The 17747-nt window shown below is 42.7% G+C and overlaps 1 protein-coding gene across 2 annotated transcripts in view; it reads left to right on the top strand.

The window, feature by feature from the left end:
- The window catches only part of CLCN7 (chloride voltage-gated channel 7), a 313583-nt gene that overhangs the window by 54071 nt on the left and 241765 nt on the right, over positions 1 to 17747 (top strand). For both annotated transcript variants that reach the window (XM_078663121.1, XM_078663122.1), the window contains one exon: positions 6597 to 6668. In XM_078663121.1, the coding sequence (XP_078519247.1) occupies positions 6597 to 6668 (72 nt within the window). The remainder of the gene's footprint in view (positions 1 to 6596; positions 6669 to 17747) is intronic.

Consider the following 17747-nt stretch of genomic DNA (forward strand, 5'->3'; position numbering starts at 1 on the left):
ATGCTACCACTGCTTCTTTATGTCAGCAACTCAGGACCACGGGCAGCACACACACTAGAGTAGTGTTTTAGCTGGACCAAAGAAAAGTCAGGATACCAGTTTAATATGTGTTCGGGTCAGTCAGGGCAGGGGTACATATCCGTTTACTATGCAGGAGACACTCCATGCTAGTAGAGCCCATGTGGTATGCTGGTTACACTTCCTGGAGCTCAGCCCTATAAATGCACTGTCATTAGTGAGACTGTGTTTATGCATGCACTTTAAAACGTGTGTGTGCGTACAGACCTGTGCATAGCTAGTTCCTTTCTCAAGGCAAGTGTCAATGATTGATGTATGCGTGGGCCCACTAACTGAAGGGAAAGTAGCAACTCTGCCCAACCCCTGCTTGTATTACCCGTCTCCTGTCCTCTAAAGGTTCCTAAACACAGGCGCTACCTCTTTTTGTGGACAATTATGTGAGAACCACACGGAGAGGGGCTTTTGCCTCGCCCACATGCTGAGAGCCACAAGAACATGGTTTGGTTGGGCACAAGTTGTGTGCCTCCCCCAAAAAGTGCCTGCCCTCCACACAGCTGTGATAATTTTGTTAATTTATCCAGCTCCTTGAGCTTTATCTTTAAGGGGAACACACATGCCAATGTAATGCCATTAAAGTGTCTTAGATAACTAGCTAATCCTCTTTTTTTTTTCTGGCAGCATCACAGATGGACGAAGGGCAGTCATTAACCTACGTGGATATTTAATTCTGGCTTTACTGTGCATTCATAAGCTTGACCTATTGGCATTGCCAATGCTTCTTTCTAGTGCACATGGGACTCCTGTTAGTCAAAGTGGGCACGCTGCATTTACAGGTTTAGGAGACACTCAAATTCTGAGGAGTTCAAGAGGCAGTCCCGTGAGATTGGGAATATGTGAACCGAAATTTAAAAGTGATCTGTGTCCTGCAATCTGCTGCCCTCTATAAACACATTTGTCGTTTGTTTAATTTAAAATACTAAAATGATGCAAGACTTAGGAACTCGTCTGAAGACCACCAAGCTCCAGACTCTTTTTTAACCCATAGTTTAATTCGTAAAAGGCTATATTAACTCTTAAAGGCGTTGGAAGACAATAAACCGGTGCAATTCTGGGACATTTCTACCTGAATTGTCTAATATTTGGTGAGCAAATCTGTTTTTGATAGGTTAGAGGAAGCTTTTTCAGTGTTCTATAGTGGGTCCACCTGGAAAAGTTGTTGAGCAGGTCCAACCTCACAAATTTGTGAATATTCTTGCACTTTTGCAAGATGTTTCTCCTCTGAAAACAATAGTAGATTTGTTTCTATCAAGGGCAGAAGGAAATTGATATTAGGAATTTTCCTGAAGTACCTGTGCCAAGTGAGTTTTTTGTCAGGGGTACTAGGACATGCCATGCTTCGAGCACCTGCATGGCACAGATGCCTGCAGTCCTCAGTCACATTGAGGTAAGGGTACTGACCATAATGGGTTCAAATTTGGCAGCTCTCTTTGCCCTCTTGTCCGTGTCAAAGGCTGTGCTTACCGGGCACTGGAATATGCACATTCATGTTCGCTTTTTTTCAGTGAATTATCGTCGTCTAAAAGGTCACTACCTAATCAATGTAATTAAAATCTTTTGAACGATCCTTTCAGTTGAAGTATGATATGCTTACAAGTCAAAACGAAACCACTACATTTCTCCAGATATGGTTGGCTATGCAACCAGATCACCCGCACCAGTGTACTTCCCATGACCTCATTGATGGAATCCTGCATACTTCGTTACTATGGCCCAGCGCAAACAAGTGTGTTATTAATTCCCCCTCACATCCCACTTCAAGTGATAAAAGCAACGTTGCTGGGTAGTTTGCAGCAAAGCCTGGAGAATTGCCCACTGCCCTACCATTGAGCCAAACCTGAAAGGAAGAATCTTCATTTTCCCCTTTAACCAGCAGAAGCACTCTTTGAGCTAGAACCTGGGCTTTCTAGCTGGATCAACTACTCTTCTAAATTACAGCTTCATTGAGTGAACCATCTCTATGCACCAGCCTTATTGGTGCCACCATAGTAGGCCCCTGGGTATAGTCTTGTACTTCACAAGCATTTCTTACTCTTTCAACCCCAGATGGTTCTAAGCTTTTACTCTACTGTAGTTCCATACATATGTATGTGTTTTGACAGCCTATTTGGTTGGTTGTTTAAGTTCTTTAACCTTCCTTGACCCATCTTATCTGGTGTTCTATAGATTAATAGCCTTTTTTGATGTCCCCCTGCCTTGATCTTTATTTGTCAGGGTATTGATTTGTAAATTTGATATTATGGGTAGGGTTGTCTTGAAAAGAAACTGTAGATTTGAAGAGTTGGGGAAAATTAGTGGGCTCAGTGTGGAGTGCAACATAAAGTGGTTGTACACTCAGGATTGAGGTATTGCAAAATTAGGTAGATAAAGTAATCTCCAAAACTGGCCAGGTAATCTCCAAAACTGGTGAGATAATCTGGGTTTTAATTGTTAAAATACCTTAGCAAAAACAGTAATCCCACAGATAGTCTTCTCATGTGGACCCCTGTGGGCAAATACTCATGTAGGTCAATCTGTTCTGAAAAGTACCTCTTTATGGACAGTTTATTATTTTGTGCTTGCAGTCCTGTCAGGTGATTCTTGTGTTGTATTCTATTCTGATATGTATTAAGTGCCTTTAAGTCGAAGAGAACCTGAGCCATAGTTTCTATGCAATCACCATAGATTCTGCATGAAATTGATAATTATAGTAGCACAATTGCATTTGGAGACCTTATCCAGGATAAGAATGTTTCCAAGTCTAATGTTCATTAGCCTTATCGTTTTGCGTCTGTCTAGGAGACCTCCATACAGAGATAACTTTCAAGAGCTGTTTACATTCTGTTGTACAGCGAATAGAAAGACTGATTTTGCAGATTAATTAAGTCGGCACAGAAATCGATGTTCTTTATTTTACAGCTCCCTCAACATATTTGATAGCCAATTATGGAGTAGCAAAATTCAAGGACAACCCCAGTATTCCAAAATAGCAGGCACACAAAGGAAGAAATGCATACAAGTAGTCACCACCTGGTTCTTTGAGTACAGACCATATACAATTTCATAAAATATTCGTTTGATCCTGGTTAAGATAATGATACCAATTTGAATTCATTGTTAGCTATGGAGCCTATCATGATGTCAGACCCATTTCATTTGTGATGGCATCATGTGGGGAAGTTTGCCTAATTCCAATCTTTGCTACCAAATTAAGCTGCACAACAGCTAATAGCAAACCCAATAACTAGTAGCCATACCGGAGATCCATATATGAATAGAAGCCTACGGAAAAACCTGGAGGCTGGTTTGGGTATTCCACGTGTTGCTTGATTGCGCCCCCGAAAAGAAGGCTCCCCTGTTCGAATTTTATTAATTGGTTTATGTTTCTTTTTAGTATAATATATTATTATATAGTTCACAATAGTCAGGAATTTTCGATAATGTTGATATTAAAGCTTGTGAGTATTGTATGCTCTTAGGGCGGTATTTATTATTTTAGATGACACTTTTATGTTGTACTGTGTCTTTTATGATTGGAATTATCGAATAAAGACTAATTGAATATTAGAATAGAAGCATAGCCTTAGCAACATACACTTTCTTCAGTGGCAGAAAAGAATAGCTCCATAACACACACAAAATGTCACTAGGGCTCCTTCAACAATGTTCAAGAACCTTTCTTGCAATCAAGAAAATCTGTGATCTTATAACACATCCAAATAGCAATTGGATGTGACATTAATGAGAAATTTCTATTAAGATGCCAAGAAGTCTTGAATTTTGACTTTCGGAAAATCATGGCTTGCATTGTTAATTTCTAGTCCATTTTACACTGTGAGCATTAGTGAGTTCTGAGCATGAGCTAATAAAGTCAGGTTAACTGCTTTATGAAGTGCTTCTACGCATTAGGGACCTAAAAGTATTGACGTTTTGGGGAATTGCTTCAGGGATGTGTTAATGTCACTTAGAAATATTGAATGAGCAGTGAGCTGTCCACATCCCTGATGCATGCTTATCTGCCGGTAAAACCTCTACTGATGCTTGAAAGAGCCACAAAACAATGCTGCATGATGATTCTTCATTATTCTTGGTATCTATACTTGCACAAAAATGTTCATGAACCATGCCTACCACCATTGCTGGTAATGTTTTAATACTGACCTGTTCCTTCTCAAAATGTAAATAAAGATTGAAGTGTGAGGATACTTGTGTTTTTTCCTGTATCCTTAATGACGTCCCTGGGTTTGAAAAGAGTCCGGTCATTTTACTTTGCACGCTCAAAGTTCTGAAAAGATTCCACTATCAAGCAATGATGTAGTTTAATTAGTTTTTCCAACACAAGGCTCAAAACAACCCCAACTCGTTTGTGCAAAATGGTTTCTACTAGACAGGCCACTCAGCACACAGCTGACAACCACGCAAACAAAAAAGCGAGAAAACAAGCCACCATTCTCCTGCCTACCCCACCTCCCTTCATGACGACCAAAGCAAAGTACGATAGACATCCAATAGATAAACTCAACCTAACTTACCCGGAAAAAAATAATAATAAAAATAACATTTGAACTTGCTTTTAAACTTAAAAGAAATGCACCATCTCATAATTCTAAGTCACTTATTATAGTTCTTCTGTCATTGCCATTTACTTTTTTTTATTGCTAGTGAGTTATTTGCATGTACCTATTTTGTAAGTGTGCCATTTGCGTTTCCTATGATCTTTTATTGTTAGCTCAAAGCCCACCAGACAGCTGCCCTGTCTGGTGTGCTAACATCATCTTGGGGACTTTCAGAAAGCTTCCCTGGGAGTGCATTCCGCCCATTGCTTACCATTGCTTACCATTGGCTTTGTGGGTTGCGACTCACCTTTACTTGCTTTCTATCTGCTGGCTTTATTTGTTTTAGGCTGTCCAGCTTGAGTTCGCCCCTTCCCTTGCCCAAACTCTGTTTACCATATTCTTCCACCAGTGCTCAATTTCTGTAAACAGTCCTTTAGATCTTATTCTTATATTAGATTTGTTGTGCATTCAAAGACCAAGGTCATATGTTATGCTCTGTCTTCCAGGGAGTTTGGTGTTTACTTTTCTTTCTCTAACTTCAAAGTGAGAGGATGTATGTGACAATCATACTGCCGTTTCAGGCTGTACAGTTATTTTTTTCCTAGCACAAAGTAAAATGTAAATGAACCGTGCAGATATTTCAGAATACGGATATTAAGCAATTGTTTTTGTAATTTTGAATTTTGACACTCTATTTCACTATATTCCACTCTGCCACTCCAATCTCTTACACTACTTCACTCTACTCTACAACACTCTATGCAATGCCATCTATTCCACTCCACTTTGCTCTACAACACTCTATGGCACCACTTCACTCTACGCCACCCTATTCCCTCCACAAAACTCTACACCACTCTAAGACTGACAATCCACTTCACTCTAATCTACACCACTCTACGTCACTCCAGAACGACTCTACCTTACGACACTCCACTCTCCTTTACCCCCTTAACCTTTAGCCATTCTAAACAGTAGCCACACTGATGTACAGCATGGTTAAAAAATGTTGGCAAAGCTAATAGCTCTTGCATAAGGTGAGACCTGTTGGCTTTGCCAATGCTTATTTATTTTGAGGTTATGCTGCAACCTCTGAATATCCTCTCACTGTTCATAATAACCTTATTTTCTTAGATGCTTTGTAAGCATTCTGTAAGTTAATTAAAGGTGCACAAGGGACTCTTTCAAGTATATTTCTAAATATCTGGAGCATTACCGTTGTAAATATTTTTGAGGTTTTCTGTTTCCCCTGTGAACATTTTCGTATATGTCCTTTAAGATCTTTATTATGCCCTATCGTGCCATATGAACACTCATTTGTGTGCCAATGGAATCCCTGTGAAGAGTCTTTGCGTTCAGACCAGTGCAGAGCTCCATCTCTTCTCCACTTCCCTAAGGAACTGAGAACCCATCTGTTCAGACAGAATATTATGGCAGGGCAACCACCAGGTTACCTGACCACCCCTGAAGGTGTTCCACTACCACCCTTTCCCAAATGGCAACTCTGCTACTCTTCCCTCCATGTAGCCCTCACCTAGCACCCCAATCTCTCCACTATAACCTCCCCTCCATGTATGCTGTATTCACTCCACCCATTTCTCCTTACTACCCACTGTAATACCATCATTGTGTACAGGACCTTGTAGCTGAGTTTAAGTTGAAATCGGTTTCAATTCTAGGTTCTACTAGAAAAATTCTTAAAGCTCTTATTATCTCTCACTGCCGTCGTGGTTGGTCTTTTAATTCTATTGCCCACTCCATGTGAATAGTAGAATCCCTTTCTGTGTCTTTATACAGAGCATATTGTACATCTGGGTCAGCAGTAGCTGATCACCTTAGTCAGTGACATAGTCACCCAATAATTGTAGGACGTGGTATTCTGAGCTGAAGACCTGATCATCATCTTTTCCAGTTAGATGGTTTTAATATTGACTTGAAAATAATGCTGTCAAGAATGAGTATTGACATTTGATTTCTATCCTTAAGGAAAATGAACACATGCTGTCTGACCTGCAAGAGATTCCACACAATGAGAAGCTTCTCTCGCTCAAATATGAGGTAATTTATCCTTCATCTTTTTCATCCCCATTGTCGATTGTTATTTTATATTTCTACATTGAGACATGCCACCTTGACTCAAAGAGGATGATGATGATATTAAACATGAGCTGGAAAAACAGAGTAAGGAAATAAGGGGTGAGTCCTTTGATGAAGTTGAGAGACAAGACCTGCAGTACATGTATTTGACATAAAGTACAAATTGAATGAAAGTTAAAAGATGAAGAGGTAAAGCTTTCAAAGCATGTTTTGGTCATTTGAGAGCGTCGAGAGAGGTGGCATTACAAGTGGAGTGGAGGGTTTTCTAGAAATGTCTGAAGTATTGGAAGCCGAGGAGATTAAAGGTGGAATTGGAACAGCAATCCTTGTAGGTGGAAGGGTGAATTGACTGGTGAAGTTGGAAAAGTAAAAGGAGCAAAATGAGTTGTGGTAAGTGATGTGCATAAATATATAGAGCAACACTTTGTCACTGGATTCAAGCTAGCCTGGCTGATGAAGGGTGTTACCCAGAAACCGGTCCCAAGATGCTCGTTTCCGGTTCAGGGAAGACCTGGCTTAGCAGTTGGGCTGGACTGCTCCCATGAGGCACGGGTCAAGACTGATTTGCATATAGCTGGGTCTGAACTGAGGTGGTGAAGTGAGCTAACGATTTATGATGTATTCAACCCAGATCTGTGACTGGGGGTGAGTGTCTGAAAAGTTTCAGCACTCCTTCTATCATCTCCTTGTGTTTGTATAAATATATAGACACCTATTTAAATTCTTTGTTTTAAGGGATATCATTGAGTTTTGAAATTTTTTTTTGTGAAGTGTTGTAAACCATCCTTTATGCAGTGCGCTGTGTGGCAATGTTAAAGAACACGTGCATAGTTAAGAATTTGTAGAAGTAGATACTTTGGCAACAGCTTGAGCCTTATTTTCTGTATGCAAGAATTGAATGCAGCAACTTATGTTTTTGTGGTGCCTAAATTATTCTCACCACAGAAGGCTGGTGATCTTCCCCTCTGCCTTCTTACTTGCTTCACTCTTTGTTTGAGTTGAACAGCCATGACACTACTTATGGCTACCAAATTTACAGCGCTCATCTTTTAGTGCATTTAATGCAAGTACATTTTTAGGTTTCGACCTGGCGAAGGCACGCAGTGCCCCGCCCAGGGCGAAATCTTTTGTTTAGAGTATGTGGCTTGGGGATCCGCCCTCTGTTCCATTGGCTAGCTCCATAAATGGAGGCTAGCCATTGGAACAGCGATCTGCCCGTCAATTGCAGAGCAGATTCGGGGGCGTTCCGGCCATTTTTACTCATCCTGCCCCTTCTGACAACGTCATGCGGCCGTGGGTGGGGTTTATTTTTTTTTGTCCTCCATGTTTGTTTTGGCCATTCCGCGGCCGACCGCCACCGGAGGAAGTCCAGGTCCAGGTGAGTGCTGGCCGTTCCCGCCGCCCCCTCCCCCCTTCCCGCTGTCCGTACTCCGCCCCCCCTCCCGCTGTTCGTGCCTTTACTTGTTTTCTTAAGACTCGGCTCAGCTAAAACGTTACACGTTCTAGTATCCTCACTGGCAAAAACGTAAACTATTAAATCACTGGTGTCCTAGACTATTCTATTTGCTTCAGTTTTCAGTCTAATGGCCGAGTATTACTTCGCTGACTCAATGTCTAGTACTGAAAATAATCTGTAAGGTCAGCGACGTCCAGGATGGGCTCGAGAGAGGCAGGCAGGCAGGCAGCTGTCTTCCAACACTCCAGCCATCATAACCCCTTTCCTCCACTACCCGACATGCCCCCCGACCTCCCCTGTCTCTGACAACGCAACCGAAAATAGTACATTTTGCTGCTGCAAAAGCCGGATCGCAGGCCGCTCCGCCAATGCACCTCACTTCACTGCGTATTACTATAGTTATACCAATATTTCTCACACGGAGCGTGGCTCTATCGTGCAATGTCCACTGGTGTTTTCTACTAGTTATATAATGTGTAACGTAACTGGTGCTCATGTAAAGCGCTCCATAACCTTCGGGTCGAGTTTGCGCTATATAAAAACTATTTTTTTTAGAGTGGTCATTCTAACACTGCTTTGTCAATGCACGTCACATAAATAATGCCTCATTTCACTATAAGCATCACGTAGGGCATAAAAAGGTCTCCTGAGGTGCTTCACTTCAGTAACATCGTTTATACGTATAATCAGTTCCCTCAGAGCTTTCCCAAAGCACCTCAGTTTATAACCTAAAAATTCTACTGTATAGAAAACACTCAGCTCCGCAACTGCGCCTCACTGTAATGCCTTCTGCTGTTAATATACTGTGACCACACACTCGTCATAGAAAGTACTTTGTGTTAGTGCGTACACTCTACTTCTATGCTCTGCACGGTCTGGGATTTCCCTTCTGGCTCCGGATAATCTATACTGCACTCTTCATAAGGATGAAACACTCATTGTGCGCCACGCCTCACTGCTGTGCATCACGGTCTGTCACACTTTACATGGGTAGAGTTGGGTGGATACATCTGTGAAGAATTCCTTCTCTAAATTCGTGATCCCACGAAACTACGACTCCCGGGTTAGATTCTGCTCTGATGACGTTTCTATGCCCTGTTCCCTTTGAAAGAAAGTTGATGGAATATATATTATCACTCCTTTAATGTTCTCTTTCCTTAGGGCCCAAAATCCACCACACGAACCGGGGCCTACTGACTTCGTCACACTGTTGAGGTTTCTCTCTTTCCACTGTACTGTGGAGCTCTCCCAGAATGCCTTGGTACTTGCTGAACAGAGCATGCTGGGAAGGCAGAAGCTGGTGAAGAGCTGCCCTCCGACAGTACTACCTTGATGCTGTACCTCTTGTTATTGCTTGCTCCAGTTCCTCTCCCTTTCCATTTTGCTATTGTTGCTGCTTTTCCCTATTCCTCCCGCCTCCCTGTTCGTTATTGTTGCTTGCCTTGTAACTTCGACCCCTCCCCTGTTGTTGTGGCTTACCTGTCCATCTTCCCCACAGACACCCTGTTGCGTTCCCACGCCCCTCATTACATTACTCACCTTGTTACTAGCCCTCGTCCCTCATGCTCCCTATAGCATTGTTGCTTGTGCTGCTCTGTTATTTGCCCCCTCCCTTCCCACCAGAAACAAAACAATATGATGCAGCCAGTGCTGGATGTATCATGACATTTCTTTCTCCAAATTTTCACACATGCTGCACAGCACCCACACTGCTTCATATGGCTAAAAAACACTTTCCAAGCCAATAGCAAATTCATTTGTGTCTTTTGTTGTTTATTGGTTGATGATATGTGCATGATTTATTTGTGTGTAACGGGTTCACATCTTCGTCTGATTACTATGACGCTATGACACTGCTGTTGATCTCTGGGTTGCTCCACCTGTAGCATTTGGCTGGGGATGGCAGCAGCAGGGAGTTGCTCCAGCAGCAGCAGTCCTTTAGACTGGAGGTAGTAGCGACTGGTGGCGGTGGATGCAACAGGTTGCTCTAGGATCCTCTGACGTGTTTTGAGCCACTGCCATTGGTTAATTAGTGCCAGTGTTTGCCAATGATCGGCACCGTTGCTTGTTTCTAAACACCGACAATTATTTAGAACAGTAAACCACAAGGCGACGCTGTCTCTCTATTTTTTAGCAAACCAATGCTATGTACTATAAAAACATAAATAGAAATAGCACTTTGGGGCCTTTCCTAAAGCTCGGGGCGACCTGGAATTGTGAAAAATGTCAGCTTCTGTAAGTAATGCTGCCACAGTAATACAGACACTGGCATTTGGAGGAGCCGTGGTTAATGCCAGCTGCAGTGGCAGACGATTTGGCCCTAGGACTTTTATTTGTACAAATGAAACTGGGGTCTCTGCAATATTTGTGATGCAAATTCAAGGCTTCAAAGTATGATGTTCACAATAACCAACACCCTCACATAAGAACATGCTTAAAACGATCCCTACAAATGAAGTGATTGTAAGATAAGTGATTTATAATATGCTTTTCGGGCATAATTCCAGCCAGAGTAACACAGTGAGTGGTGAAAGAGTGGTAATTGCACTGCTTTTAGCAAAATTGAAACATCACAGTTTTTCCATTTTATGCAAACTGCAAGGACTTCCCGTCCATGCTGGCCCTGGAGGGTGCATCCCAACGGGGGGGAGGGGGGCTGTGTGTGTCTGTGGCTCTGTGTATGTGGCTCTGTGTATGTGGCCCTGTGTGTGTGGCTCTGCAGGTATGTATGTGTGTGGGTCTCTGTGGGTCTGTGTGTTTGTGTGTGGCATTTGCGAGAGATTAAGCTATCGGCATTGTAAATGACAGTGCCATTTATTTATCTGTTTTGAAAACCAACACATAAATAAAAATGTTGTCATTTACAATGCCAATAGCTCTAACTTTTTCAAAGGCGAAACCGTTGCATTGTAAATGCTTGTTAACAATTGTGGTAAAGCAATCTTTATAAAACTAAAAAATAAACACTCACATAGGATCCCAAGCGTTAGTATGTTGTCGAACAATGATCTTCACTGCATCATTTTTTGGGGCATCATTGGAGAAACAATGCAGTATTTGCAGGGGCTGGGACTAGAAATTGTTCTTCTGCCCCTAATTATTTCATAATAACGGGAGAAGTGTTTCTTCTGTCGGTCCTTCCCCTCACAAATGCAATGCACAACACCAACTTCTCGGAGTCAGGTAAGACATTATATCAATACTTAGCCTTTGCTTTTCCATGTTTTGCACCTCTAGAGGCAACTGCGGCTCTTTTCTGTTTAAAACCTGCTGCAAAATCATTACAAAAACTAGGTATCATATTCTACAGGTATGAATATTAAGATGAATATATAGAATTGTGAGGCCTAACTACAATGCCAGAATTGCAGATGACACTCCGTTTTAGCCTACAGTACGGTTAGGTTGGCTACCTTTGGAGAAATCCCAGGAGAGATGTAGTGAGGTGACATACTTTCAGTCTCTCTTCCATTATGCTTCTGCAATAAGATATAATCATATTTAAGGCTCCCTGTTTTCAGTTTTTACTGATTTTTACAGATAAAAACAGACAGAAATCCATTTATTTTCTTGTCTGTATTTATTTTTAAATGTGGATACAAATGGAAATTGGGTGCTCTTTGAGTGATTCTAAATACACTTTGCCATGACTGCCAGGCCAATAACTGTGTGGATTGATGGGTAAGGTGGTTAACAAGCATTTGCAATGCAATAGGTCTCGCATTAGGAAAGTTTGAGCTATTGGTATTGTAAATGACCCATTTTTTATTTATGTGTTGGTTTTGAAAATAGCGAAATTAATAGCTTTGTCATTTACAATGCCAATAGTTTTAACTTTTGCAAATGTGACACCGATAGCATTTGTAATGCAATATGTGTTGCATTTACGTGACTTAGATGTATTGATATTACAAATAACAATGGCTTTTAATTTTTTTAAATAATTAATACTTAAAAGTTATTGTAATTTATAATGGCAATAGCTTAAACTTTTGTAAATAACTTTTGTAAACATTATGTTCAGTGTATTTTATTGTGACGAAAATCCAAGAACAGAAGTGAAATATTAACATCTTTTTGTGACATTTGTAATAAAGCTTGAAACATAGAGAGGACATATTTTAACCTGATGCTTGTGGATGCCTGATGCTTGTGGACGTCTGATGCTTGTGGACGTCTGATGCTTCTGGATGCTTGTGGATGCCTGATGCTTGTGTATGTCTGATGCTTGTGGACGTCTGATGCTTCTGGATGCTTGTGGATGCCTGATGCTTGTGTATGTCTGATGCTTGTGGACGTCTGATGCTTCTGGATGCTTGTGGACGTCTGATGCTTCTGGATGCTTGTGGATGCCTGATGCTTGTGTATGTCTGATGCTTGTGTATGTCTGATGCTTGTGGACGTCTGATGCTTCTGGATGCCTGATGCCTGATGCTTGTGGATGTCTGTTGCTTGTGGATGCTTGTGGACGTCTGATGCTTCTGGATGTTTGTTGACGTCTGATGCTTCTGCATGTCTGATGCCTGATGCTTGTGGATGTCTGTTGCTTGTGGATGTCTGTTGCTTGTGGATGTCTGTTGCTTGTGGATGTCTGTTGCTTGTGGATGTCTGTTGCTTGTGGATGTCTGTTGCTTGTGGATGTCTGATGTCTGATGTTTGTGGATGTTTGACGTTTGTGGATGTCTGATGCTTGTGCATGTCTAATGTCTGATGTTTGTGGATGTTTGAGGCTTGTGGATGTTTGACGCTTGTGGATGTTTGATGCTTGTGGATGTCTGATGCTTGTGGATGTCTGATGCTTGTGGATGTCTGATGCTTGTGGATGTCTGACGCTTGTGGATGTCTGACGCTTGTGGATGTCTGACGCTTGTGGATGTCTGACGCTTGTGGATGTCTGACGCTTGTGGATGTCTGACGCTTGTGGATGTCTGACGCTTGTGGATGTCTGATGCTTGTGGATGTCTGACGCTTGTGGATGTCTGACGCTTGTAGACATGCTTTTGCAGATTTTGGCATGCAAAGTTTTCGGTTTTATGAGCAAATAAAGTAGTCAACTCAAATTGAAAAAGGTAACTAAAAGGAATTGATTTGAACATTTTAACTGCCTCTGTCAGAATTTGGCCTATAGTTTTCCACGAGGGGCTCTCTTACACTGAAGTTGTACACTGCACAATTACAGCAGATTAGCCCAAAAACATCAGCAATATTGCTGTTTTAGCTCTTCTAACTTACACAGCAATGCCAATCACAGCGGGGGACGTGGCTCAGTGAAATCTGCATAGTGGATCACTTGTTGGTTTATTAAAAAAACAAAACCCGCGCTTCAGAAAACGGTGCCTTCAGCACAGTGTATGGAGGGCAGGTTTCTGCTCCGAAATCCACAGCGTCAGGTGGATCGGGCGCCTTGCTGCAGTTATGAGCAGGGGAAGTGGTTTCGAGGGAAGGGAAGCACACACTGTGAACGCCAGAGCGCAGTTCAGAAATTTACTTTTAAAGAAATACACAGCTGGAGCACACTTTATTGGCAGCAGTTGGGTTGTAACTCACACTGCTGCGTGCATTAGTGAGCAGGGTGTAAATCACTTCTGCAGTCCATCGAACATGCAGACTGCATCCAAGGGTCCTAGCCCACGACCTGCTCTATTACAGCCCACTTCTCAAAGAGTTTATACTTTTAATGTAATAAAGTTCTCCTAAGATCTATGGTATTCACATGTATAGCAGTCACGGGTGCGTGAGCCGCAGAACTCCTAACCCGGAGCGAAGCGCCAACATGCCTTTGTTTTCATGAGTTAACTGAGGCCATAACTCACACATGCCAAAAATTAAAGTACAAATGAGCGTTTCCTAAACGTCTTATTTATTGAAGGCTGCGGCAGCCCCGAAAAGAAATCCCACTGAGAAGGGGCTATGCGAGCCTGAATGTGTTCATTAATCCAGCCGGGCGGCTCGGCTCTGAAGGGGCAGCATATAAAATCTGCTTAACCTCGGGTTTTCGGGTGCAGGCTTCCTGGGCTGTACATCCCACAGGCAGAGAGGGCTGCCGAGAACCACCTGCACGAGATCCCGCACGTTTCTGATAGGTACATCAAGAGAAAAATCAATCACAATAATAAAATGGCCTTCAATCAATCAAACCACAAAGTAGTAGTGTAAAATGCTATGCAGGCAGCTATACAACAGCGCTGGAGCATGGGAAATTGGGTTCAACTGTTTGCGCCAGTCTATGTCGCCACCGCCAGCGTAAACCCTAGAGTAAAGTACATCAAACAAGGCTCAAAACCATATGGGAAGTACTGAACTGTTTGATGGCGACTCAACGACAACACTGTCAGTTGTAACTGCGCTCTTAAAACTAAATGAAAGTGTATTCCCCAGGATTACATTGAGCTTCAACAATCGCCAACACATCTAAATATCATTTCAACACAGTGATTTGAAAATTAACTGCGACGTGTGGATTGTTGTCTTGTGTCTACATTGCTGGTGGCACGATAAGGGGACAGAGAAATCTGCCACAATGAAGGGTAATTGCATTTGTCAGGGACAAACAAGGCAGAAAAGAAGGATTACACAAAGCAGGCTCGCTCAACCTATAAAAATGGATCAATGGGATAATTGTAATGCCTACTGGTGGCATTGCCCTAATGTAGCAATGCTACATCTGCCGCTCTAGATGGCAGAAGATGCAGGGGCTGCAGGAGGCCGCGACGGAGGCCGTGGTGGCGCGCGCGAGGGGTGCCCCTGGTAATGATACCTCTCGGCAGCCGCTCCAGAGAGGGGAGGCGAGCGCCATCCGTGAAACGCTTTCCAAAAACAGGGGCGGGAGGTCTCTGGGTAAACAGAAAGCGTTAACCGGTCCACCCCTTCATGGAAGGGGGCTCCGAGGCCAACCGGCGCCCCCTGCGCTCTGAACTTCATTAACAACAACAGAAGAGGGACTCCGCGCGCTAAGTAATTATCAGCTGCGAAGACGGGTGAATCACCGCACTTCATTTTCATTAAAGAGGAAAAAAACTGCCAAACTAGTCGCGCGGTGGGTAAGCTACAGTAGACAGACATGATTTAAGGCTTGCAGAAGGATTCCCCGGGCCAGCACTTCTGTGACAGCCAATTACAGAGTCCAGCCCAGCCCCGGCGCGCGGGCTGCTCGCGCGCAGACCTTGCTGAAAAGGTAATGTTTCTTACAATGAGTTACAGATTCTCGAGAACAGGAAGGCGCAGAGAACAAGCCGTGAGGGTGCACGTCCCGAAACCGGAAGTTCGGGAGCGTCACGGCTGTCGGGTGGTGGCTGCAGAAGTCAGGAGGGGCGACTGAGGACGTCGATGGGTGAGTGGGGCTTAGTTGGGGGGGCGGGTGTGTGTATGTGCGTGTCTGTGTGTGTGTTCAGGGGGGGCTGCGTGCGTGAATGAGAGAGGCGCTGTGTGAATGTGGGACAGACAGGAGATGTGCACGGCGCCGCGAGGCTGGGCATGCACGTCCACGATGTTAAATCTGCGTGCCAAGCCCGGTTAGGTAAGAGAGGGGAGGGGGGAGGGGAGAGGGGGTTGCCTGTATGTGTCTGCCTGCGTCTGGGTGCCTGCGTGTGTGTGTGTGTGTGTGTAAGTAAGTAAGTGTGCGCGCGTGTGTGTGTGTCTGTGTGCATGCTTGCTGGGAGTATGGGAGGGAAGTGCACGGCGCGGGACGGAACGTGCGCGTTCGCGCACCCAAATCCAGGGAAAATGCTAGTAACACCCTCTTGTCCTCCTTCCCTCGTGATGGGCAACATTAGGTCTCCAGCTGTACCAGCTCGACCTAAAAAGGAAAGGAATTTTAGTAAAGAGGCTTAAACAGCAGTAGATAGGCACAAGGCTGATACTGAAATGTGAATATTTTCATATAAGTGTATTGATTTATCTTCTGCTGGTGTTCATATTACTGAAACCTGGCAGGCATTCAAGTATGACTGCACATTTATTGGCTAAATAAATATGGAAATATACCAGTGTCGCTTTATTTTTTTCACAAAACCCATAATAAATATGGGTAAATACAGATAAACTTGACAAAAAATAAAGATGACTAAATACAGACGTCAATGGCCAAAAAATAAATACTATAAAACCGGGATCCCTAATCCTAATTTTAGCCAACAGTCCCACCTTTTACAAAGATCCACCTCAAAATCAAGAGGTTTCCATCTATATCCTATTTTCGCTCTCCTCACAATAACACAACTGATGAGTGATGTTTCTCTTTTCAGAGATCTGCCAACTCCAGTTTATCAGAACGGTTAATTGTAATTAGTAGCATATGATAGGCTAGTTCAGCAGTATGGCCTAAGCCAGCATCGCGAATCAGAAACTATAAGGCCTTCTCATCAAAGACTTCATCTTGTGTTGCATGAAACTTTGTTGTCTTTAGGGAGTGTTTTATATTTTCATTCATTGGGGGTGTGAAATACGTTTGTCCTCTCCAAAGCAACTGTAACTCCAACCTTCTCCTGAATTTCACAAATATCAGATTACCATTGACATTATGCTGTGCGGTGACAAAGGGACTACGTGAGGGGTGTATGTGAATTAGAAAGCAGGTCTCCTATTTCAAATGATTCACAGTGAAGTACAGCCTACGTTGGTTAAATATCATTTTACTTGGCTCCAGATAGTGACAGCTTACAAGTGAGTCTTCAATCCTGTGATCAAATTGGCTTGATAACATTTGTTCACATCTGAAATTGGATAGCATTGGGTTGTCACAGTGATACCATGTCTTGAATCTCCTTGACTGGATTAGTCTGAAGAGTGTTACGTCCTGTGGATTGACACACACCTAAAAAGCATTTCACTGAAGCAAATAGGCAGGTATTAGGTTTTTTTGTAGCGATTCTTTTATGCCCGGGGTTGAGCAAATCTGAAAAGCTTGATGGTACCTAGACTGCAAAATAATTTCTTGCAACAACCAAGACTTTTTTTTTTAAACCTATTTTTATTGGTATTTTGTAAAATTCGTCACACATGATACAGAAAGGAAAGAAATTGTGGGTAAAAATGTTGCGCTAAATGACGTTTAGATCTCATCATAAACTGTTAAAGACTTTTAACTACAGGAAATAATGATCATCCCCAATGCAGTTGCTCATCTAGTAACCTGCACACCCATCAGAGGACTTATCAACAGTAGTCCAATAAATTACTAACATCTTCAGTTAATGACCATATTATCTAGTACATGTTTCACTGAAATTTGTTTACGACAACTTATAAATGGGTGTTTTCCAACATCGATCCTGAGTATACACATTCCATTCGTAATCATCTAAATACTACTCTATTTATCGAATTCAAATCTCATAACAAAAAGGGAAACAAAAATGAAACAAAAGTAGATAAAACCTGTACAGAGGAGTAAAATAGATCATATTTGACACTATAACCTGAGGGGGAAGTTGCAGTGCAAATAGGCACTTATGGGTCTGGAGGGCGGGGGGGGAGAGTCCCCTGCTATCGCTATATCTCCCTCGCCTGATCAGCAGATCTCTGCCTGGCAATTTCTCATGGACATCTGCAACTCAGGTCAACGCTCAGGACTCTCTGGAGGCTGC

The sequence above is a fragment of the Lissotriton helveticus genome, chromosome 10 (genome assembly GCF_964261635.1).
Source record: "Lissotriton helveticus chromosome 10, aLisHel1.1, whole genome shotgun sequence".
Classification (NCBI taxonomy): Eukaryota; Metazoa; Chordata; class Amphibia; order Caudata; family Salamandridae; genus Lissotriton; species Lissotriton helveticus.